The 26,400-nt window shown below is 42.7% G+C and overlaps 1 protein-coding gene across 1 annotated transcript in view; it reads left to right on the top strand.

The window, feature by feature from the left end:
* The first annotated feature begins 210 nt into the window (after positions 1-210).
* The window catches only part of TRHDE (thyrotropin releasing hormone degrading enzyme), a 467,798-nt gene continuing 441,608 nt past the window's right edge, over positions 211-26,400 (top strand). Inside the window, exons 1-2 of the mRNA XM_044449813.1 lie at positions 211-1,010; positions 11,022-11,295. Of these exons, the coding sequence (XP_044305748.1) occupies positions 211-1,010; positions 11,022-11,295 (1,074 nt within the window). The remainder of the gene's footprint in view (positions 1,011-11,021; positions 11,296-26,400) is intronic.

Below are 26,400 nucleotides of genomic sequence, written 5' to 3'. Positions count from 1 at the left end.
GGCGCGCCCGTCCCCCGCTGCGCTGCGGGTCGCCACCCCCCGCCGCGCCCTCCCGCTTCTTTTTCCCGCCTTCCCTCGGCAGCCGCTCATGCCTTCCTGGCCCCGGCGGCGGCGGCGGGCGGCGGCGGCCCCGCGGGAGGAGCCGGGGGTGGCGCTGCTCTGATGTCCCTGGCCGAGAAGCGGGAGAAGAGCTTCTCCTTCACGCCCATGATGATCGAGGAGGACGCCGCCCTGAGGAACGGCAGCAGGGGGCTCTCGGGCCAGTGGGCGGACGCAGCGGCGGTGCGACCCCGCACCACGGAACGCCACATCACGGTGCACAAGCGCCTGGTGCTGGGCTTCGCCATCTCCATCCTGGCCCTGCTGGTGGTCACCATGATCGCCGTGCTGCTTAGCGTGCGCATCGAGGAGTGCAGCGGCGGCGGCGGCGGGGACAGTGCTGCGGACGGCCCGGCAGCCGGCAGGGCGGGCAACGGGAGCGTCCCGGCCGCCTCCGCCGGAAGCGCCCGCCTGAACCACAACGCCGCCGGGGAGCCCCCTGGCCGCGGGGGGGTGGAAGCGGCGGCCGCGGCGCCGGGAGGAGGCGAGGAGGAGCCCGAGCTGGAAGAGTGGCAGCGGCGGCGGGAGCAGCCGCCCTGGACTCAGCTGCGCCTGCCCGGGCACCTGCGGCCGCTCCACTACAACCTGATGCTGAGCGCCTTCCTGGAGAACTTCACCTTCAGCGGCGAGGTCAACGTGCAGGTGGAGTGCCTGAACGCCACGCGCTACATCGTCCTGCACGCCCACCGCGTGCACGTCGAGGCCGTCCGCGTGGCCGAAGACCGGCTGGCCGGAGCCCTGCGCGTCGCCGGCTTCTTCCTCTACCCGCAGACGCAGGTCTTCGTGGTCGTCCTCAACCGCAGCCTGGAGGTGCAGCGAAGTTACAACCTGAAGATCATCTACCATGCGCCCATCGAGAACGAGCTGCTGGGCTTCTTCCGCAGCTCCTACGTCCTCTACGGGGAGAGAAGGTAAAAGAGCCTCCCCTCCCCTCCCTGAGCGAGAAGAAATTCTGTTGTCCCACAGAATCCTGCTGGCCTTCCCGGTTCCTTACTCTTCCATACCGTGGATCGTTTCCCACTAGATCCAAAATCCAGAACATGCTCATTTCATTGTCTAATTTAAAAGCTGCAGATGCATAAGAAACACATTTTTAAGCGTTTTTGAACATTTCAGAAAACATATGAAGTGAAATTCAGTTGACCCAAACTTCTGGAAAAGTTTCCTTCTGACAGTACCTAAATGCTGTTTTTTTCCCTAGAAAAGTGTGCAGGTCAGGTATGTTCCCTCCCATAAGTTCATTTGGAGTACAGTCGTCCTCCCCATGTGACTTGCATGCATTTACTGATTTTTATTTATTTTTAACGTTTATATGTCTTAACTTTCTTACCAAAGAGAGTTAGGTAGAGGTGGGAAACTAGGACCTTGCATTCCTGCGATGGGAAGAGCAAAATATTGGAACTGTATTATAAACTTATTTAATGTTGTAGATCTTACTACTGACACTTCTACCCTTTAAGATGCTATGTTTCTGAAATGTAGTTAAGAGAGAAGGCCTCTTGCAACGTGACCACCATATAGAAATGCTAACAGGATTCTCATTTTATTCTTATGTACCTACCTTTGCATGCTGGATTCTCCTTAAAATTGTACCTGCCTTTGTTGGGTGAGAACACAATGCCAACGCAGAGGAACTTGAAACAATCAGAATTCTGTATAATAGATAGGAAAAACAGTGAGGTAGAGGGAACAATTCTGCATACTTGATTTCAGACATAATCCCATGCATGCTTAAATAGAATCCTTCAAGCTATTTGTCCTGGGAATTGCAGGACGTTTTTCCTGTCCAAACATGCAAAGAAATGCACCCTTGGTCTATCTTTGCATGTTATGGCTGATGTGGCACTGGTTTCTATAAAATGTGAAAGGCAGGATTTCCTGTTTCTATCCCTGTCTTGATCGTTCCTACCCTGGACAACTTCTGCAGGATTTAATCCAGAGAGATTCTGAGAGCCACTTCCAATTGTCAGTCAGGTCTATAAAGAACCACTGCTTGTCTGACCATACTGCATACTTTATCCTGGACTTCAGCAGTTAATCCCCTTAGAATGATACCTCTAAAGTGACACCCTTACTTTCCCCTCTTTATTGGTTGAAATCACCAAACAGTGTGAAAAAAGCAAAAAGGGAGATAACTTTAGAGATTTTGAAGATCAAGTTATTAGTGACTTCCAAAAAATTAGGCTAGCTAAAACAAATATTTTGTGGGCAAGATTCCCAAAAAAGTCACTACACGAAAGTAGTTGCCAGCGTAGGAGCATGCACACTGTTTGCTTACAGTGCGAGTATGTGTCACAAAGTCTCAAAGGACTTTGCACGTGGCTTTCAGGTGTCTGTTTGGCAGGTAGACATGGATCTGTAGCGGTGATCTTGAAGTGAGGGGGAAATAGCAGGAGGAGAGTTACTGGTGTGGGAAGAGCTAAGTGCTCCCTTCCCCCAGGATGCAGATCACTGCTCCTAAAGGCACTGTGGAACTAAGAAGGGGCATTGAGGCTTCCTTCCAGGTGCCTGCACTGCATTGTATCCTTAATTAAGATGGGATTAAGGGGCAGTATTTTCATGCCGGTTAAACAACATGTAATCACAGTATGTAGCTGTTGGTAACTGATCACACTACAAGATATAACATAGCTCAGTAAAAGTGCCTTGATTAAAAAATACATATGTACATCATTTTTGTCCCAAATAAAGTGAATAGGCATATTTAACATTACATTCTGCCACTAAATAGCACATGAAGAGTGATTGACTGTGATAAAAATCTTGCAACATAGGTCTGATTCATCTTTTTCTCCTAAATGTAAACAGAATACATACAGCTGTGGCTTTGTTTTCAAAACAATGGGGCTTTAGAGGATACTTCTCTTCTGTTTGCTTACGTATGGCTGCATTTTATTAACAAAGTTTGTGATTACTCTGTGGGGTTACTCTGTTTCTTCTGACTGAGTTACAGACCATTTAACAAGTCTGTGTGAGAACAGGCTTAGATTTTTATTCATGCAGCAAATCAAACATTAAAAGCCAGGCTTTAGTTTAAAGAAAGCAAGACTGGTTTTCTGATAGCTTTGTTAGCAGAGATCTAGAATAAATGCATTTTTAAACTGCTTGTCATTGAAAATCCAGCCACAGAATCTTACTCTGTAAAGCTCATCATTTTTTGAGAGTCCCTGCTGAGCAAATGGTTTGCTTAAGCAAATGCCATCCAAAAAGTAAGAAGAAACTCCTCCAATGCAATTATGCCGACATTCTCTTTCTTACACCTGTAATGGGTACTGCAGATAATAAATGTGGTTGAAGTTAGAAGTTCATAATTGACCATAATAACTGACATGACATGATTTGTTTGCAGAGACCCATAGCAGGGAAAGAGTCACTTTGCTGAATCTTTTTAATGCATTAAGAAGTCAGCAGTCTTTGCTCAGAAATATTAAATGCAAAAAATCTGGTTAGCTACTAAGCAGTAAGTAGCTACTCAGAAACTTTGCACAGTACCTTGCAGCATTATGGTATAACTGATCCTCCAAGATATCCATCTTTAGTTTTGGATGGATAAAAACTTTCCTAACAAGTCCAATAAAAATCTTGGGGCAAAGAAAATACTGGCACAGAAATAATTCCAGCATGAAATATTAGCACTGCAATTGCAAGATAGTTTTAGAACATTCAAGAGAATAAACACTTCCTGACCTATTTTTGGTTATACTCTTAGCATATACAGTTGGTTTTTCACTGTTCATAAATTTAGGATGTGCAGTTATTCTGGAATAAACCCCATTGCACTTGATGGGGCACACTTCTAATTAGACATGTATAGGATCAAACTGCTAATTACATTACCCAGTTGTGGGACTTTCTTTTGTCTTAACATGCACAGGATTTTGTTGTTCCTGCATTAGGCAAAATTTCAAACAGCCATAAATTGGTGCAGCACCATTAAAGTCAACAGATCAATAGCATAGTGAGGACTGAGTGCATTGTTCACTATTTGGCATAACCATAAAACTTTTTTTAAATAGTGCCAACACCGTATTACAAGTGTCTGTTATGTGTTCACTTTTCCGAAATGTGAGCAGTTCAGTGGGGCACCTTAAGAATATTCTTCCTGAAGAGGGATGGGAGGAGAAAGTGTGGCAGCTCCATCCTACAACAAGATAGGCTGTAGCTATAGTCATTACATAATGGCCATGACATTTTTGAGTAGTTGATGCAAATTACTCCATAACTCTAGAATGCAATCCAAAACCGCAAACACACATTTGCACATTTGTAGTGTTGACTGAAGCTGTAGAAAAACATGTGTCTGGTGACTTAATTTGTGTTCTGATTGCTGCTTCATTCACGCATTTAAAATCCTGTAGCAGATAGTGATAGAATTGTTTCTAGTAAATGGGACACATCAGCTGTTACTCACTTAAACAGGCAAATGCTTGCTTAAGTTCCTTGACATTTTTATGTTTGGCCATCAGGGTTTGAAATATATTCCATGTAGGTTGTACATTTGAGCCAAATGGTCTTGTTGTTCCCTGTGTCTTGACGCTGCCAAGCAGAGTATGACTTCCATGTAAGGCTTTGCTAACTTTTCCTTAAGTAGAGCAGGACATTTTCCTTAACCCTTGGCTGAATAGACAAAACCCATAAATCTTTAAAACATTTTTGGCTCTGTGGGAATCCTAATTTTGCCTCTTGGGTGGTTTCATTTTGTCAAAAATAACATGAAAATGCTATAATAAGTCATTTAATGCAATAAGTTGGTGATATAAACAAACAGGTCTTTGGATGTCTTCTTTAATTGGACTAATGGTACTTTGATGCAATATGGGTAAATATTCAGTTTTGTAATATAGCAGAACAGAGCAATTTCTTCCATCCTGACAGCTTGGTTTTTTATTCTTATAATGCTTAAGGTGTCAAAATAGACAAGTTGTTGAGGAAACATGCCTACCTTTTAATCGAAGAAATGGAATTAAAATAGCTGCAAATAACTGCCGTCTGTACTCAAAGAAGCCCAACTTGCAAGACTTTCATTCCTTTAATTACACATTTAGGAGGTTACTGTGTTGTCAGCTAACATGTAAGTTCCTGCGTTTGAGGAAGGATATTGTGCACAAAAATCTGGGTGCAAGTCCAACTGAACGCAGAGTTTCTGAGCAGGCATATATAGGATTGAACAGCACATGCAGGCTTGCGGTTACATTGATTCCAGTATATTGCTCTAATAAATAATTTTCAATAGTCAGGTTGGATTGCATGTCCTCGCCTACTTTGCATGTTGAGGTCACCATGCACTCAATGTACTAGCATGCCCTGTAGCTCTGAACAGATTTTATCCTTTTTTCTCCAGACTGTTTTGGGAGGTAAGATCTTAATGACATTTTCAAAATTATACAACAGATGTAGTTAATGTGAAGTTAATGTGAAGACATGTAATTTTGTATTATACCTTGAAGACTGGGAAAGGCATTTTGAGAACTTGTATAAAACAGAATTATTATTTTTTAAAGGCAGGTTTTTTGACAGAATAATGACTGAAATCTTGCTGTTATAAAAGTCTGTTGCAACAAAAACAACAGAATTTCATTAGCCTTTAAGGTTAGAAACTTGTTCTGTCATATGCTTTTGTGGCTTGTAATCAGTTTCATCAGATGTATACAACATGTGTAAAGCTTTATCTTGTTGTGACATATCATAGTTAGAAGACAACTGGGGTCCCCAGCCTAGCATTCCCAGGTGTTGGTGCACCATGGGGACCATCAAAGGGTTCATGCATTTTTCCAGGCCATGACCCCTTCAAAAATATATTTTTACTTAAAAAAGATCTTGAAAGAGTTACATCTTCAGGTTCTCCTTCATGTTTCTGAACCTGCTGCTTAGCTGTTGAACAGAAAGAAACGGATCCAGCCAACTGTCTTACACCTATACAGACTTCCCCACTTTTCACTCTGTGACCTTCTGGACCTTGCAGTTTCTCTTCCTTCCTAGCCTGTATCTTTCTTTTGCTATTTTCTCCTTCCTTGCAGTCTTGCTGTTTCTCTTCTTACCTTTTTACTTCAGTATTTATTTCTCTCCAGAACCCTTAGCCTTTTTTTCTTCTTCCCAAGTCCTCCGTTGCTCTTCTTGCTTGCTCTCTCTTCTCCCTCCTCCCCCGCACTCCAAGTGATTTCTTGGACAGGGAATCTGATGGCAGAGGATCAAGTCGGAATACTAGGCGGGGAATGCAGTGGCTGGAGCCTGGGGTCAGTGCATGGATTTTTGTTTTGTTTTGTTCTCATTTGGGGCTGGGGAAATGTGTGTGTGAGTGTGCACATTTGTGGCTAGGATGAGTAGAACAATCCTTTGCAGTTTGTTCGTGGAACACCTGACCCTGTGGTACCCTATGGTACCTGACAGATGTTGCATTACCTTTCCTCAATCATTCAGCAGGTATCCCAGGAAACTTGGTGGCTGAAACTGCCTTGTCTCTTCTCCCCACTTTGGTCATTACTGTTTTTCATTTCTGTTGTGGCTCTCCCGCTCCTCTTTACTCAGTCTTTTTCAGTAGCAACTACTGGCAGCTCCTCCAAAGTGCCCAAGAAGGGGCTGTCACTAGTTTGTCAAGTTTTATTTTTATTTTTTTTAGTTAGTAGAAATGTGTGCTAATGTTTTTTGCAATTTTTTTTTCTAGTCAGTAGTTCAGAGGTGCTCCGTTATGAATTTCTGACTAGCCAAAATATGAAGCTTTGAACACTGTCCAAGTAAGGCTGCAAATAGGCTATTTTGTTACTTTGCTTTGCACTTGACAGCTGTCAACCAGTGAATTGTCAAGTGAAAAGCAAAGCACCCTTTGCAAGATCTTTGCTTGCAAAGGGGATAGCAAGTATATTATTCTTTTTGTAGGAAGATCTTGTAGGTTTGAAGTGTGAACCTTTACAGTTCTTGGTGTCCTTCCTCAGAGTAGGTGCTTAGGAAAGGAGAAAAGTGTATCCAGCACCATTTAAAGGAGCAGAGCGTTTTGACAGGTATGAGAGCACTTCTTCTAAAACTCCCCCACCCCCCAAGGGCTCAACGGCATTTTCTGACAGGGAAATATACAGCAATAAAATCTGTGTATCAGGAAAAGCAGTCTTTGGGAGGGGGAAGTGGGGGAAAGCAACAGCAAGTTCAAAAGGCTTGCAGCTGTGGCAAGAAAAAAGACAAGTAGGTACTGCTGTGGACGGCCCTGGGACGCTGCGGGAGGACCGAGGGGGAGGAAATGGGAGCAACTCAGGGGTACCATGAGTTGTTTCACGAAGAGCCAGCCTGTGTAGCTTATCTATAGGGTGGGCTGTTGTTTGGGATGAGAGGGACAATTGTTCTTGGTGGACATTCCCAGCTCATGCCAGTGTGAACTTCTTAGAAAGGTTGGGGGGAAGCAGAGGACAGCTGTGAATGTGCGACTCCAGATTTTGAGATGGGAGAAGTGGAGACATGTATTTTGAGGCCATCCACCCCACATGCTTAGGCAGGCTCTGAGAATAATCAAAATGCATAGCTTTTGGGTGGGGGCTTGGAAGAGGAGTTCCCAGAGTCAAAAGAATCTGGTGTGACTCTTGACCCCTTGATGCACCGTCAGGAGAGAAGAGCTAAGGTTGATGTACAAAGAAAAGGCGTGCTTGCTTTCAATTGGGCATCCCAAAGAGATCAGGCCCAGGCATGCTCAAAGGGAGGGTATCTGGAAATACTATTTCCGAATTGTTTATATTGGGTTCAACAAACCAATCTGTGCATGCTCAGAGAGACATTCTGTGGTGATTGAGTGCATTGGGTATACTTTGGTGAATAAAAAGCTTTTTGCAAAGAATGCTCTTTTGCCTTGAATGTGCAAAGGGGGAAAAACTCCAGCTCATGACAGATGTGACACGTGAATCCGTCCACTGAGTTAAGTGAACTATAGGATTGCAGCCTTGTATACAGTGTGCCTTCTTGATAATGGAGAAATATGACAGAGGAATAATATGGACACATAATAAGGCAGTAAGTACCCTTGCCCAGGTTAGTAAGACTAGAAGTTGATACTGCTAACTGCATGTCATCTTGTAGAATCAGGATTGAAGTCTGATGTCCAAACTTGCATATAGTAATAGTGGTATCTTCAGCAATCATATAAAGTTGTTTAAACAGGCAATTTTACATTGGATGTAAGGCATGACTCAGTTGAGACAATGTTCCAAGCCATCCTTGGCACTCACATGCTGCTGCTGCTGCTCTTCATACACAAGGGGGAGAAAAGGCTTGGACAAGCCTTAGCTTTCTATGGAGTCATAATTTGCGAAGATTACTGTTTAACTAGTCAACGGAAACCAGAGCTTAATCCTGGTTTGTTTTCATTAGCTAGTTAGACTAAACCACACTAAGTTCTGTTGTAATGGGAAGCTGTACTTTATGAAAAATCAAAAGTAGAAGCTTCCAATCTTTGTGAAGGAGGAGGGGAAAACTACAGGGGCTTCTAAGGCTTGCTGTGTTTCCTTCGTGTAGCATTGTGTCTCAAATGGGTCACTTAATCTGTAGGATTGACCTATTTTTTCTTACTAGTGTTTTTTATTTATTTATTTTAAGTATTTATATGCCATCCTGTCGCAAAAGCCTCAGGATGGCTCACATGGATAAAATACAATAAAATATAACAGAAATAAAATTATTGACCTACACTAGCTGCCATAAAACATATAGGTCATAATATTAAAACTTATTAAAATATTGCTGAAATAAAAAGGTCTTAACCTGGCGCTGAAAAACATATAACGACGGTGCCAGGCAGACCTCTCTGGGGAGCGCATTTCATAGGCGGGGCACCACTGCAGAGAAAACCCTCCGGGTACTTTGCCTCCTAATATCTCTCACGAAGGGTTCCCGGAGGAGGGCCTCTGCTGCCAATCTCAGGGGGCGGGAGGGCAAATAGAGAAGAAGGCGTTCCTTTAAGTATCCAGTTCCCATGCTGTTAAGGGCTTTATAGGTAATGACCAGCACCTTGAATTGAGCCCAGACTTCGATGGGAAGCCAGTGAAGCTGACAGAGGACTGGGGTTATATAAGAATAACACCCAGTCCCTGTCTGCAACCTGGCTGCTCTGTTTTGCACCATCTGAAGTATCCGGACTGTCTTCAAGGGCAGCCCCACGTAGAGCACGTTGCAGAAATCCAACCGGGAAGTAACCAATGCATGTGTCTCTGTCGCTAGGCAATCTTCCTCCAGGTAGGATGCAGCGGATGGATTAGCTGAAGCGGAAGGAGAGTGCTCCTCGCCACCGCTGTCACTTGAGTTTCCAAGGTCAGCTCTGGGTCGAGGAGCACTCCCAAGCTGCGGACCCTGTCCTTTAGAGGGAGTGCAACTCCGTCCAGGGCAAGGCCCAAGTCACCTACCCAGGCGCTCGATCCACCCACCAACTGGACTTCCGTCTTATCTGGATTGAGTTTCAGTTTATTGGCCCTCATCCAGCCCATTACCTCGACCAGGCACCGGTTCAGTACAGCCAGATGCAGTATGCCATAGCATACTGATGACTCTGCAGCCCAAACCTCCTGATGACCTCTCCCAGCAGTTTTAGGTAGATATTAAATAGAAGGGAGGACGAAATGGACCCCTGCGGTACTCCATGGCATAACTGCCATGGCACAGATCCAAAGTCCCCCAGCACCACCTTCTGGAATTGGCCGTCGAGATAGGAGCGGAACCACTGCCAAGCAGTGCCTCCTACTCCCAGTCCTGCCAGCCTATCCAGGAGGATACCATGGTCGATGGTATCAAAAGCCGCTGAGAGGTCCAGGAGAACCAACAGGGACACACTCCCCCTGTCTTTCTCCCTGCACAGGTCATCATACAGGGCGACCAAGGCAGATTCAGTACCATACCCGGGTCTGAAGCCGGGCTGAAATGGGTCCAGATAATCAATTTCATCCAAGAGTGCTTGGAGTTGTCCCGCCACCACCCGTTTCAACACTTTGCCCAAAACCGGTTTATAATTGGCAGCCATCTCTGGATCCAGAGATGCCTTCTTCTGGACAGGCCTGATTACCGCCTCCTTTAAAGGAGCGGACACCCGGCCATCCCTCAGAGAGGCGTTGATAATCTCCAGGATCCAGTCACCAATCCTGTGCTTGGCTTTGGTCAGAGTTTGTTAGAGTTAGACAGCAAATTAGCAAAATATGTGGGGATCACTATTGGTGGAAGCAAGATTGCTGCCATTCTATAGCTTAAGCTTGCAATATTTGTGAGGCTACAGAAGTGGATTGCTTAAGAACCTGTGCTTAGCATGCTAAAGCATTTCATATCACTCAGGCTTAACAGGTACCATCAACGGTTGGAAATAATGGCCCTCCAGAGTATTCTTAAGTGAGGATATGTTATTAGGCCCAGCGAAGCTAGAGTGAGCTGTCAGTACTGGAGGCCCTTGAGATTTCCCTGAGGGTAATTACCCTCAGGGTAATTAAATCATTGATACAACAGTAGATTGTGGTTATTTGTTTTTATTTTTATAGGGGTTAATATCAGTTAACATTCTGTTGGTTGGTATATTTTGAAAGCTGCCCCAGGAGCTTTTTGGTGGGTCGTACATGTCAAGATAAATAAATGTCTCTCTCTCAGGATGAATAAAACTTAGGTTATTATGAATTTTGTCCAGAACAAGAGGGAGTATTTATTTAATGCAAGTGTTGTTTCTCAAGTATAATTTTTAGCAAAATGTGGTACATTGGATTACATAGATAGATTGTATAGATCCAGACTCATAATTACAAACAATTCTGATCTGAAGAACTTAGTTCGAAACCAAAACATAGTAGTGCTTCACGGTGACCTTATTTTACATGTTGTGCTGCCTGCCCTTTGCCTTAATATTACAGCATTTTGCCAATATTTCATTTGCCAATATTAAGGTCTGAGTAAAACCAGTCATTTTTTCTTCTTTTCAGATTTCTTGCAGTCACACAGTTTTCTCCAACCCATGCTAGAAAAGCCTTTCCATGCTTTGATGAACCTATCTACAAGGCCACATTCAAAATCAGCATCAAACATCAAGCAACCTATTTATCTTTGTCCAATATGCCTGTGGAAACCTCTGTTTTTGAAGAAGATGGATGGGTTACAGATCACTTTTCACAGACTCCGCTCATGTCCACGTATTACCTGGCTTGGGCTGTCTGCAACTTTACCTACCGTGAGACTACCACAAAGAATGGTGTTGTGGTAAGTACATTTAAACCCTTTGGATTACACAGTTTTCTGGAAAGAAACGTACTTTGGGGGAGGGGAATTACATACTCAGATAAAAATGCTTGAATGCTCAGTCATCTTATGTCTTTTCTCTCTCTCTAATTTTTAATCATACAAGCAGGACCCAAGCCTGTACCAGTTTTATCTCCCAGTTAATCTTGTACATCAGGAGCATAGGTTTGGGCCATTATCTGCCATAAGCCTCCAGTGCAGCTTTTAAGTCTAAAGAAATTTTACATGGCTATTAGCCAGAGGAATTAGTCTTTTATTAAAGTGTACGTTTCACACCACATTTCAATTGTTTCGGCTGGAATGTTGTTACAAGTAAGCAGTACAAGGCTGAAAATGGGGGTTTACCTCTAAAGGAATGACGCCACTGGATCTAATTTACCGTAAAAGAACAGGGCAAGAAAAGAATCAGATGTAAAATTAAACATACAAGAGCTGTGATAGAAATATTAGGTACTGTTAATAAGTACTTTCAGGCTTCTGATTTGTAGTGCAGAAATGTAGTTGATCAATGGAATTCCATTTGCCATTCACTGTCTTCCTGATGCCATCAGATTTGCATTGTAGATATTCTGACTTCATGCTTAGCAGGAGTCTGGCACTGCAATGCTTATTTACATATTAAAGAAGATGCAGATATTTAGAAAAGAGAATGGTTTGTTTAAAAGACTAGCAGGTATTTGATAACTAAGCCCTGTTTCATAAGATTTGAAATTAGCAGGCACACGCTAATATATGAAGCAACGGGGGTGGGATGAAGTGGCTGATGCTTAAGCCATGGAGTCTGCATTTGGTTACAGTCTTAGAATGAAAGTGTGGGAGGCTGAAGATATTAAAATTAGGTGGCACCAAGTACAGAGATTTATTATCATAATTAATTATATTGCTATCCCAACTTTTTTCCTTTTGCAAGGCATGCAAGGCAGCTGTTGAGAATGAAAGGCAGTTTTTCTTGGCGTGTGTTCCAAGGTCAAGCAGATTCGGATTCGTCAGATGAGGAGGGGACCTGGGAACCAGAATTCTCAGACAATGAAATGGAAGATGCAGAGGGTCTTATCTCAAGGGCACCCTTCCCAGGTGTTCAGGTGGGCGTTCAGAATAGTCAGGATTTACAGCTGCAGGGAGGGGGCATGGTAGAAGAACTCCTGCAGCCAGCCAAGCCTGGCATGACTGTTGGCACCATGATGTGACATTGGGAGAGACGTGCCAGCCAACTAGAGGGGCGACGGACAGAAAAGAGGCTTTCCTGTCTCCAGAAAGGACCATTGCAGAGAGAGGGGCCCCAGGGATACCCAAAAGGAGGATGCTTGGAAGTAGTTACTAGATTGGTTTCAACAAACTGCTCTGTGTATGCTCAGAGACATATTCTTTGTTGGTTGTGCTTAATGGAGGTGCATTGGAGAATAAAGAGCTTTTTCCAAAGAATGGTCTGTTGGTTTGGAAGTGTGAAGGGAGAAACCTAGCTTGCAACAGCAACTTACATAGTCCTTCTCTCCATTTTCAACCTTATAACAACTCTGTCAGGAAGGTTAGGCCAAGAATCATTGACTGGCCCAAAGTCTTCATGTGGGCTTCCTAGCCTACATTCTGAATCTCTCCAGTTACAATTGAATGCTCAGATTGCACCTTGTATACTCTCAAATGCCTAGAAGACCATTTTGGTTAAAGAGGTTCTGGAGAACTCGAATGCTTTCACAGTAGTTTGTGGCCCTGTGAGTCAGTTCAATAAAGGTATTATGGTGATAAGGATTTTGGAAGTTTTCTATTTTTTATAAAGTATTATTTATGTAAAATATTTTTATTCTGCCTTTCAACTTTATGGATACCATGGCAGTATACAAGAACATGGTCGAAGTGAGTATACAATATCAATAAGACATCTTTATTGTAATAAGATAAAAAGGGCATCAAATACAACACAAAGATCAGATTAAATAATTACAATCCTTGAGCAAACAAATTGTGTTGAGTTGGCACCAGAAAGATTGCCGTGCAAGCTCCATTCACACACTGGGAGGGTGTCAGGGCCTGAAAAGAGAGATGACTCCTTTATTTTCACATAATATTTCTGAGTTACTGGGAAAAAAGCTTTCTGTGACAAGATGTGAGCAAGCTGACGAGGTGCTTCTTCAGATATTTAAATCCCAGGCCAGGAAATATGTGAAGCAGCCCTGACGCCACATGGCTAAAATACGTGGCATTGCTTGTGTTGGTTACTTTGATAGCAGTTTTATAACTGCTAGCTGAACTACACCAACTTCTCCTTTTAATGCTAGCCTAAAGTTGGATATAAGCCTTTGTCTTTAGGCTTGGGCTTACGTGGAATGAAGCAACTCTGAAGGGATGGTCTGTCATGTTTTTTGCATTATTGGTGAGTGTCTTTTTAATGGTATGCTGCCTGTGTGCCTAAGGTTATAGAGAAGCATTTCATTTACAAGACTGCGCAAGAATGGCTTTCCCATCCACATCCTTCATGTGGCCTGCCATATTGAAAGATGTATTCAGTTGCCTCAAGAAGCAGTTTATTTTTATTGACAGAGTTCCGAGAAGTCACTATATACATTTAAACTACCCTCCTCCATTTATCAGCTTTTGTTTACAAATATCACAGAACTTTGGAACAAACCAAAATATATACCAGAAATTCTGCCAGCTGACTAGATTAAAAAAAAAAAAAAACTTCTACCAACTCACGTTTCTGTTGAATGCTTAAGAGTCTTTTTTTTATCCCACATGTTCTTTCACACTGAGCTTAATCCATATAACAAAAATAGATGTCTCTTAGAAATATCTTTGCAAATTGGGACTTCGGCCAAAGAGATGAAAAATATCTATTCTATTCATGTGGAAAAAATAACTTTTTAATGCTATGGACTGGTATAAATGCCTCATCCTGCCCCTTTGGTGGTGCAGGTGTTATTTGAAAGCAAGTAGGCTGGATTTGAGGGGGAGACTTAGGTGTATAGTATATAGGAAGCTGCATCGGGGTATTCTTACTGCTAAGTATGAGTCAGAATTCAGCTGTTCTGTATTTGTTGCACTGCAGAGCAGAATCCGCATGAGGAAAATTAGTCTCTTGGACTACCAAAGTGAGCTACGTATCTTTTCTTTCTGTGCAGTGGACAAAGTGAAGGTAGGAAGTAAGTATCAGAAAGACACTTCTTGGAGAAATAGTTAGCAGCCTAAGGCTAGTGCTGCATATGTCTCAGTTGTTTGGAGCTTTTATCTAAAGCCAAATCATAATCCTCTTTGCTGTTTTCTAAAGAAAAATAAAGCACAGGTTGCAACACTTTGATATATTGGTATCGAACCTGGGACTTAATTGTTTTATTCTATCCTTGTTGAGTAATGATTGTCCAGAAACTGTCAGCAGTAACCAAACACGATAATTTGAAGGTGTGTTCAGTGTCTACACTAAAGTGACGTGGAAACTTCATTTTAATTCAGCTGTTCTTTTAAAAGACCAATGATTAATCGTATTACATCATACTTGTAATGGCTGTGCAGTACTTAAGTACTTTGGTCTGGGGAAAAAACAAGTTGTTCTTCTTGACAAACAGAGCATTCTTACGGCTTGTTCTACCAGAGATTCCACCTGAATCAGAGTAAGATCTAATGGCTTGCACTTGAATAGGTCTCAAATTCCGTGAAGTAAAGAGCAGTGATGCACAAGCACATTAATTTGTGCAAGCGTTGTAAAAATATTGTAAATTAACAAAGCTCACCCTCAATGGTCTTTGGATCATAGAAGCTGATATAAAACAAAACACCAGGTGCACACATTCTGTGTGCTGTACTGCATGTAGATATTCTGTCTGTTGCTAGATGTGCATGTATGCTTTATGAAGGAAGGAATGAAGGATGTAATTTTGAAGACTTTTAGTGCCTGCGTGGAATTTTCTGCAGCTACCATTTTCTGCAGCACCAATTAGGGCATATAATGTCATGGGTTGCAGTCACTTAGAGATCACAAATTGCACACACATTACTATGTATGCAACTCTGAACATCAGTCTGCTTGGGGACAAGTCCAACTTCCGCATGGACAATGCTTGACTTGCTTTGATCAGTTTTTGATGCTATTCAGTGTGACTATATGGGCATTCTTATAACACAGGTTAGTGCAAATATTTCATAAATTTGTGGCTATTGTATAATGATAGGTATAGACCAGAGTTGGAATGTCAGAGAAGATAGCCACCCTACCTGAATGGAGTATAATTTAAAAGACATGGCAGCTGGTTTCTTAGATTGTCTCCTAGAAGAGGACCTCTAGCACATAAAACCATATTTTCAATATATTAAGTAAGCAGCTTTGAAGATTGTTCAGTTCTTCTTGATTAAAGGATGCCACAAAGAGAATGCAGGAATAGTCCAGGTGCTTTGTGTCTCAGGAAATAAAACAAAGTTAAATAGTATACCATGAAATAATCTCAATGGACCAAGGAAATGAGTCTGTATCTTATACAGAAGGGTAGATTGTTTTCTTCCCTTCTCTTTTCCAATCACTTTCATAAGTATGCATTTTGAAATGGAAGAAATGTCCATCTGTATTCCAAAATGGTGGTTATTCTGATCTCATCCAGGGGAGAATTTTCTTCACGTAGTGGCATATTCACTTTATTGGGCACATCACTTCTAGCATTCTATCATGCTTCAGAGAAAAGGGATAAAAGGCTAAAATATCAGAGTGAAAAATGCAGAGCAAATTTCTATTTGTGTGCAACAAGCAAAGAGTACCTTTTAAAAGGCAAGAAGAAGTGGACAAAGCAATCCACCTTTGATTCCTAAATCCCCCGTAATCACCTTGGAGTACTAGTTTCATGATACAGATCCATGCCCGTGTTAGAGTGTCAGGGCTGCATTTGAGTTATGATATTTTAGTCTGTCTGGGCCATTCTTCCTCATTTAAGGTCCTTCTGTAGCTCTTTTCCCCTATTACTGATCTAGCAGGTATAATGCATGCCAGTAGCCTGAGCACAGGAGAGGAACTGCCTCATCTTGTGTCCTCTTTGCATTGGCAATACCAGGCAGTTCCCTGTGGACTGAAAAAAAGATATACAATATCTTTTGAGAAGTTATGCAGATTCAAACCTTTTGAAATCTGTGATTTTTTTGTTTTAGTACTGTTTTAATCTCTTGTATTGAAAAGTAAAGCCCCAAATGGAAGATACGTTTAAATATCTACAGTTGTTAAATGATACGAAGACTAGACTTTGGTGCACTGTACTAAGACTATTTAAAATATGCTAGTCTAATCTCCCTTTTCAATCGTTTGTTCTGGATACCTGAATTCTGGGGGAATAATTGGAACTGAACAGCTAATTTAACCTGTTTTCCATTTCTGGAATGTCTGTAAGTAGTTACCTCCTCCCTCTCAGTTCATTTGTTATTCAGATTTACTTAACAGTTATCATTCTGCATTTCTGGACTGATTGCAGATATTCTACACTTGAGCTCTGTGTAGTGTAATACTAAGTCCTCTGATAAATCAGACATTCATGTAGTCCTGGAATTTGGATTCTGTACATATTTTGCCAGTACAAATTTAGTCACTGTGATTTTTTATGGAAGGTGAATGCAAAAGGGATATATACATTGACACGGTAAATTAAAATGCAAATGAATATGCAAAGAATTCAAGCAGGTCTATGCGTTTGAGCAGATAAGAGGGTATTTTCTGCTCTGGGTATTTCAATACAGGTATCACACTTCATAATTGCCTTCTGTATAGATGCATTAAAAACTTCTACACATTGGTTACTGTCATTCTGCACTGCTGAGCACTCTGAAATCATTAAAAAATTACAAATTTGCTTTGTAGTTTGATACAAAGCCAGCTTTCTGATAATCAACCTTATTTATGTAGGTTTTGCTGTAGTATACAGTTTCTGGCAAAGCTCTAGGTCACGTGCAAGTCTCTGAGGAATAAAACTGTTGCTCTGTGGAAACTGCCAAATGTCTTTAGATTGAATACATTTACTTATTTCAGTAGAGCCCAACACCATGTACTTGCTCATCTACCATGCAGTCAAGGCTAAGAATGTTTTCTTTGGATCAGGGAGAGTGGCTTCAAATCTAATTCAGTCATAAAGCTCATTAAATTGCTTTGGGCAATTCATCTCTTTCATTCTACTCTCTCATAGGGTTTGTGTTGAGTTTATTTTCAATGGGTGGCTTAAAGTTGTTAGGGAAGGGGGCAGAGTAGCCTGATTAATGATCAGGTACGGCAGGGGTCCTTAGGCACTGCCTTCCCCTCTTCTCCCACCAGTTTTCCCAAGGGACCTTGCAGTGCAGTAATGAAGGAAGCAGGAGCACAGCCCTTCCTTCCTGAGCAGTATGGGCTCTTACTGGCAGAATCACCCTCCCCAACCAGGTTAGAGAAGTTCTGTAGTCCTGCCTGTCATTTCCCCTAATGCGAAGGGCAGGCGAAGGGTGATGGGAGAGGAAGGGCTTTCTTTCAGCCACATCAGCCAGCACCATCATGCCAGTGATTTCAGGGCTGGTGCTTCAGCCATCCTTGTCATCTAGCAGAACCAGGTCTTCATGGAGTGCAAAGGGAAGGGGTCAAGCTGCCTTTAGAAGGCCAGTGCTGCGATGTTTGTGTCTCCTGCACCTTGCCCAGTGGAGATGGTGCTGAGAACAACCTCTGCCAGGTGCTGGGAAGGCCGGCCACACTGCCTAGCCTGTTCGCATCCCTCCCAGAGAATGGGCCGGGAGTGCTGAGCCCCTCAGCTGGCCTTCCTCTTGAGACTGAGTGACTGGCTTCTGTGCCCCACGCTGCCTCCCTGAGGTTTGAGAGGGTGGCATGCAGTGGACTGTGCTGGGTTTTCTCTGTGATCCTGCCTTGTTGGGGGAAGTGAGGTAGGAACACTCCTGCTCTTCTCCCCTCCAGCCTTGGCAGGAGTGTGGCTGAAACAGGTGGCAACCATGCAAGGTGTGGGCTGTCATCAGGTGGAGCCCCAGTGCAGGAACCCTTTCTTGCCAGCCTGACCAGCTTTTCTAAACCCTACAATGAGCCATGGCATGGCTTTGAGGTGGTTATAAGCCACTCCAAGGAAGTGTGGGCTGGGCTGGGGGAGTTCACAAGACACGCTAAGCCATCCCATCTCATGGCCAGCATGTCATGTGAACCCAGTTTATATCTGTTTATACTGGTCAGCTAGTAGTTTTGTGTGAGACTCAGGGATGGCTGCCAGTATATTCAAGTGTTAAGGAATATCTTGGCTGTGGTTAGTCTCCTTTAAGTAATCTCCATCTAGTTGTATCAAGGTGGGGGAGGTGGAATTGGTGCCACCTGGTTAAAGGCTTACTCATATTTAGTCAGGCAATCTGTTTCTCCCTCAGCCAGGTTTAATGGATGGGAATTGCCCCTCTCCAGATAAAGACTTGGATACTGGCAGGCCTTGGGTGGAAATTGTGCCGTGGTATTGATAGATCCAGAAGTGTGGAGGTTGTTTTGTTTTAGTGCTTGCTTGTTTTTGCTCTCACCCTCTGTTGTATCTTGTTTTGTTTGTAATCAGTGCTGTTTTGTAATATAAATTTTAGAGGCTGATTCCTGGCTAAACTCTGAGGAGGAGTCTGTTTGCTCCTATCCACCATGTGGTCTAAGTTATCTGGCTGGTATACAGCTGGCAGAGATAAGGATGAGCTTGGCTGGTTGTCTCCTTTTCCAGGGGCAGGGAGTACCAGATAACAAAAATGTTGCAGGGTTGTTTAGGGATAAAATGAATAACTCCACATAACTAGCTTGAGTGTCCTGGAGGCAAAGAGAGATACATATATGATAAAAAGATGTAAACTGTTGCATTAATACTAGAATAATATGAGCACTGTATAAACAGGTGGGGGAAGCTGTTGAGGTAACTGTTTGGCTGAGCTTGTGCGAAAAGCATGGAGAACCTTCTTTAGTCTAATGGCTAAATTGGCCCCTTGTTACAGGATTGGGGCCAGCTGGCACAGCTTGTACTCACACAGGCCATCAGTGCAAACATACATCATTTGTACACCTGTGCATGCATACACACCTTTCCCAAGCCCACCTCAGCTGATCTGTGCAAGGGGCAGAGCATTTTTCCTGCATAGTCACTTGCATGGAGACAGGTGCCTTTTCTCAGGCTTTCTTGACCAGCTGCTGATTGATCTGAGATGAATTCTTGCCCCTATTCCAGTATTAAGTGAAATCTGCTTCAGTTCTAAGGTGGAAGGGCTCATCTGCAGCAGCCTATCTCCCAATGGTTCCCAATGCTGGGTTTAGGAAAAAGCTTGGTGACATGGATGGAAACTCTCATAGGCCATACTTGGTGCACAGGATAGAAATTTTCCATGCTTGTGATAGTGTGATATGATTGGCATTGTTTCCCACATATTTTAAATCATTCTTTATTAGAAGTGTTGATCAAGCAGATAAGTAAACATGCTTGTTTCAGGCATGTGCCACAATGGTAACTATATTTGGATGCTTATGTGATAACCATTTTTATGGGAGAGGAAGCTTGTGCTTACATTTCCTGGCCTTACCATCTATGTAATGTGCTGATCTCCTGATCCATGTGTCTTTCATATTGTAGCATCTGTAGAAGGGAGTTTGCTGTGGGGCTTTATGTTCCCTGTGATAGTTCTGCTCTGCTCTGCTCTATTCTGATTGCTCTGGGAACCTACACTTAAAGCCAGATCTTTGCTGCAGAGATTAGTCTTACAACACATGAGGTCTTCATGGATCCTGCAACAATGACACTAGAGAGGGGCGCACAGCACTGATCCTGTTCATGCAATGGTTTATTGTGTAAACACACTTAGGGCTTTTGTCAGGTGGCTTACAATATATTCCCACAAAGTCTTACTGATTCTGAAATCATAATATAAAATGTCCATAATTGGGTTCCATGCAAGGGGCATCCTTTCTTCAGCTGTTAGCTTGGGAAAAGTGGCCAATAAGGAGAGACATGACAGAGGTATACAGAATTATGTGTTGTGTGGAAAAAGTGGATGGAGAGACTTTTTCTCCCCCTTTCTTTGTACTAGAACCTGGGGTCATCCCATGATGTTGGGAAATTCAGGAAAAGTAAAAGGTATTAGTTGTTACATACAGCACATAGTTAAATTACTGAGTTCTCTACCATGAATTGCAGTGGTGGCAACCAATTTCTCATAGCTTTAAGAGAGGATTAGACAAATCCATGGAGGAAAAGGCTATCAATAGCTTTGATAGGTCTGGCACTGTATGCTTTCCCTGGTAGAGGTGAAACATTCAAACCGCACAAGGAACCCTTGTAGCAGAAGGACCCTAACTAGAGGGGGACCCTATTAGCTGTTGTGCTGGGTACAGACTTTATTTTCTTTATCCCTTTCTTGATAGCTTGTGTTCACATATGCCTTCAGCACATTTCCTTGTTGTGTGAGCAGCAGCTGCTCTGAAGGCGCTCACCAGGACTTGGACAGCTTGCCAAATACCCTGTGTAACTCCAAAGTGGCCTGAAGCTTTGCAACCAGTCTGCTTCACAGATGTGCACCTATAACATCTGCTGACTTTGGGAGAGGACCTAGCAGCAGCGGCACATCATGTTGCTTTTTAAGCCCCGCAAACTTTAGCATGTGGTGGTTCCCACCCATCTCCAGGCTTATGAGAATGGCAGGTGTCTTTTATCCCTGGCATGAACAAAGAAGCTGGGACAGGGAAACTTGCATGTTAAGCATGTGTGATACATGCATTTCCCTCCTGAGGATGCTTAGGAAAGAAGGACTGCCAGGACTTTGTTGCGTATAGTGTAACATGTAGTTTACCTGTTACAGTTGAGAATGAGTAGGACTAAGGATGTGGTTGCAGACTCCAAAAGGAAAGCCGATATATATACTAAACCAGAAGACATTCTTTTAGAAGCCAGCTTCAAAGCATAGGACTGCTTATCAATTACATATATTAGCTCAGAGACATTCTGAGAAGAAGCAAGTTCAGAAGGTATGGAAGCTTGCTTTCTTTTCATGCTGCTACACAGTATCTTACGTGAACTGGGCTATTAAGGAGGGAGACCTTGTGCAATCCATAGATAATGCAAACAGAATGAAATATTTAGTAGAAGCCCTGTCTTTATACTGGCTAGAGTCAGTCACTAGGTGCTAGGAACTGACTTCTACAAACATAAATCTGTATCCGTGAAAACATGGCAAAATGTAACGTAATCATAATTCTGCTATTTTTCAACAGTATAAAACAAAATTAGTCATTTTTTTAAATATTTAAACAGGCAGTAGGAGCAATGACCTGGCTGGGGAAATTTTGTTAATGACAGCTTCTTTAGCGGCCTGAGGCTTTGCCTTAAGTCTTTTTTGTGCCAATGGGTGAGCTATTAAAGTCCTAAAAATACCTTCTGCATCAGTCATTATTACTTCAATAATAATAAATAAATAATGCTGAAATGATTTCATGGGTGAGTTGATGCATTGCTGCAGAGAAACTCAGCAGGACATCAGCAACACATTAAAAATGCCCCCTCTGAAAACATCCACACAAACTTGAACCTAACCTTGCTCATGTATTATTTATCTAGATACAATGTGCTGTATTAATCAGAGTCGGGAAAGTATCACAATAGTTAGTGCTGTTATGACTTGATGCTCCATCAACCCAATTTTGAAGCTTCATCAACCTAATTTAGGTAGACTCTCCACGTTCTTTCACTAACAGATTTTGAATATGTATAATGCAGGTGCTTGTTCACTCAGTCTGTGTAAACAGATTCCATCAGTGAGTTTCACTGATGGTTGCAGAGATACCTGTGCCAAACTTATGGTAGAATCATGGAGAGAAATCTTGGGACTCCTTCTGCTCAGAAGATATGTTAGAATTATTGGTTCAGGAACCAAGAACTCTGTAGACAGTGTCCTGAAGCATCTACTTCTCTGGGACTTTCTCCAGAAATACAGTGCCTGTCCATTCAGAGGAGGCTGTACTGTGGTAAAAATTTGTCAGTGCCCAAGAGATAGTTGGTTTTGTCTGGGCCTGGATTTTCTACCTTCTCCCTTTCTCCATAGACCTCAGTGGTCAGTGGCATGTTTCTCAGGAGGCTCTCTGGCATAAACAGTATTGATTATGTTTCCCTGTAACTTTTACTTTTTCCCTGTAAAAGTGAAGCTTTTCCTTCTCTGGTTCATTAATGAAATGGCAGTAGCTTCTTTCCTATTAGTTTACTTTGTATGCTTTTCTCCAAGTCTCCAACCTGTTTAAGCAGCTGGAAAACTTCTCTCAGTTCACTCTGATTACCCATTGACTGACTCCTTGCCAGAACTGCAGAAAGGTTTCCTTCCCTCCAGCTGCCGCCTTCATAAGGAGGAAATTCATAACCCTGTGCTTCCACTCTTGTCATGTGTCTCTATTTCTCCAGATTGAGGGGAGGAGGAAGGCGATAACAGGACTGTAAACACTACAGAAGACTTCCAAGTACAGCTCCTTTGAGATTTGATTCCTGGAATTCATGAACAAAAGAAAAAATGTGCATAGAGAGATTAGAATGCCTCTGATCATATGCAGAACACTTTTCTTTCCCAATCTACTCACAGCACAGGTTAAGTCCCATGCTTAATAAGCCCTGACATTTCTTTAGAGTGAAAGTACATGTGTAGGAATCTTCCAACAGAGGCATTTTAAAAATCCCTTGACTTGAGGGAAGTGATGCCAGCCTCCATCACAGGGTATATGGAGCCATGTATGGGAAGCAACCATTTCACCATGATGTAATAATTGCAGATGAATCTGTTGCAGGTTTTGTACTGAAGAAGAAAATGCAAAAATCCTTCCCTGTAAAGTTGGCAACAGAAATGTTAGATTACTTGCCCATTAACAGGCTCAGGCAGGGGAAGGAATTCTGGACTTGGTCTGTCCAGAACTTAATGCACTTTACTATTGAGTACATTCCTAATATTGGAAGTACAATTCACTTGTATAAAAGTCACTTAAATGTAAGCTCTATTGAAGTTATTGTGAATTTCTTGTCAGTTCATTGAAAATGCTATTTACTACTGAGTAAACTCCTGAGATGGGAAGTAAATGGTTTAATTGCATGTACACAGAAGCTGGAATCTTATGGGGGGCTGTTAGGTGAAATCGTGGGGTGGGATTGACTGCCTTTCAGGTGAATGAACCTCAAGGAAGTGTGTGGAGGAGACCAAATGCTCTCTCTGAATCTTGCTCTCTGATTATGGGAAGAATATAGGAGAATTGAGTGCATTTCCTGAGACAAATGAATGCCCCTGGTGATCCTGCTGCTAAGGTTGCTTAACCGTCTCACCCTCCCAGTTTTTCCTTATCACCTGAAAAATCTGCTTTGCAAGGTTTTAAAATCTTCAGTTGGGGGGGGGGGGGCTTACCAAATGTACCTTGAAAACATGAAGGTTTTACAGCCTTACAAGGCAGATTGTTCAGGTGTTAGGAAAAAAAGGTGTAGCACACACCCTTAAGCAGCAGAATCTCTAATGTTTTTTGGGGGAATGTTGTGGCCCTCAGTCCCTTCACTTTTGCAAGTATAGGACATGCAATTCTCCCAAACCCCCAAGGATTCTGCTGCTAAAAGTATGGGGACACAACCTCATTTATCCCCAACTTTACAGGATGGTGGGAGGATGCTGGTAAGTCCATTAGTCCCCTCAGTTCTGCAGTTTTCCCTGAGATGGCAACACCATGGGGAAGGGGAAACTTTGGGGAAAAACCCACAGCTGGGGATCCAAGAGGCTTGTGTCTGCAAGCCAAGTGATGAAGGGAGCAAACTTCTGGGTGTGGGGGGGGGGGCGGGGGGAGAAGCCAGCACACTCAGTTGCCAAGTGGACTTTGGAATTCAGGCTTTGGTGGTCAGAGCTCAATCTGTTGCGAGACAGAGCTTGAGAAACAAGTGCCCAGGAATGGCTACAGCTTTTAATAATTCTTGCCATGCAGTGCACTAACAGATTGCCCCAAGACACTTGGGGAAATTATTTGGCAGACACATTAAATCATAGTGAGTTTAAGTAACCTGCAAGCCATGGGTAGTTGCAGTAGTTTATAAGACACCCACTGAGAAGTGCACTGCATTCAGATGACATACTAAGCTACCATGGCTTATTGTGTCATGTAGAACAAAGCATTGCCTGGCTTGTAGACTCTCTCCCCCCCTCCCCCATGGTTCTGTTCAATTTTCTTTTTGCTTCCTGATAAACCTGATTTAACCTCACCCTTGTTCCAGTTCTGATCTGTAGCAGAACCCTGGAAGCCAATCAACATCATAGAGCACCATAAAAATCCATGGTCCAAAATAGTGCTACAGTTATACTCAGATATTTGTTGCTGCAACCTTTAGTAATCAATTCACATGGAGCATACACCCAAGAAATTTGAAGACAACTGATACTTGGAAGGAAGGACCGTGAAGGAACTAGAAAAGATAATCAAATGTGAAGATGTTTCATTGGATACCAAGGCCAAAATCATCCATAATATTGTATTTTTAATCACTATATGAGTGCAAAATCTGGACAGTGAAGGAGGCTGACAGGAAGAAAACATGCATCTAAAACTTGGCACTGGATAAGAGCTTTGCAAATACTCTGGCCCAACAGAAAGGCAAATAAGTGGATCCTTGATCAAATGAAGCCAGAACTTCTCCAGAAGCAACAATGACAAAACTGAAGCTATCATACTTTGGACACATCATGAGTAGGCAAGACTTTTCACTGGAGATGATGATCATGCAAGGGAGAATCAAAGGCAGAGGAAGAAAAGGATGACCAAATTTTAGATGGATTAACTGCATATAGGAAGCCAGAGACTTGAATTTACAACAGCTGAGCAGTGCTGTGAAAGATGGAACATTCTGTAGGGTATTCATTCATAGGTCGGTGAGATGACTTGATTGCTCATTAAGAACAACTTCTATCTTCTCAGTGGTTTTTCTGAGATCCAGAAAAGGTGATTACTCTCACAAGTATTGGCATGCAGCTGTTGTAAGTAACTGTGACTTGAGCATGACATGTAGTTATAAACATTGACCGGCTATCTTTTGGTAGTTTGCATAACATTGATACTATTTTGCATAGTGGTTTAAGGTGCACATTAGAACAGGTATGAATCCCAGCTCAAATTGCTCAGCATTTTCACTTAGAATCATAACACTGGAAGAGAGTCCCATTAGAGCTCTACCCCAAGCCCTGGATGGCCAAATAAGTCTGTAAGAGCCTCAGGAAAGAGGGCCATCTTAAACTGTTAACAAATGATGAGATTTGGCACCAGCCAGGCCACTGCGCATATGTGCGTGTGTTTGGAGGGGTTATTCCATAAATGGGGAACCACAACTTTTAATTTAGTCCCTTTTACTATAGCTATATTGGCTGTAGACAAAAATTATAGTTAATGCAATTCTTTATTTCTTTAGATGCACCCTTATTAACATGGTCATCAGCCTGCATACTTGGAGACTGACCAACATTCAGTGTAGAATGGGAGGAGTGGCCATGTCTGCACATTTGCTAGGTGGCCCTTTAGTTAGGGGTGTGCACCAGGGTAGGGTTAAAGTTAGACAAACTAGGTGTCCTGGCATGATTTTGATAGTTAGAATGTGCTTAGAACGGGCAGAAACGATGAGCTGTGCAGAAAAAGCTCCTCAAGGAAGGCTTTTTCAAAATAACACTCTTGAAGGGAACTTTAGCAGTATTTTAAGGGTAGGGGTGTGCACCAGGGTACGGTTACAGTTAGACAAACTAGGTGTCCTGGCATGGTTCTGATGGTTGGAATGTGCTTAGAATGGGCAGAAACGATGAGCTGTGCAGAAAAAGCTACTCAAGGCTTTTCCAAATCACACTCTTTAAGGGAACTTTAGCCCCATATTAGGGTTACACGTGTGCAATAGGGTGTGGTTAGGGTTGGACAAACTAGGTGTCCTGGCATGGTTCTGATGGTTGGAATGTGCTTAGAACGGGCAGAAACGATGAACTGTGCAGAGCAAGCTACTCAAGGAAGGCTTTTTCAAAATCACACTCTTTAAGGCAACTTTAGCCCTACAGTAGGGTTAGGGGGGTGCACCAGGGTAGGTTGAAATTTTTTTTTTT

The sequence above is a fragment of the Varanus komodoensis genome, unplaced genomic scaffold (assembly GCF_004798865.1).
Source record: "Varanus komodoensis strain SLA01 unplaced genomic scaffold, ASM479886v1 scaffold61, whole genome shotgun sequence".
In the NCBI taxonomy this organism is placed as follows: domain Eukaryota; kingdom Metazoa; phylum Chordata; class Lepidosauria; order Squamata; family Varanidae; genus Varanus; species Varanus komodoensis.
The sequence above is the reverse complement of the archived record's forward strand: the minus strand, read 5'-3'. Positions and strand labels throughout refer to the sequence as shown.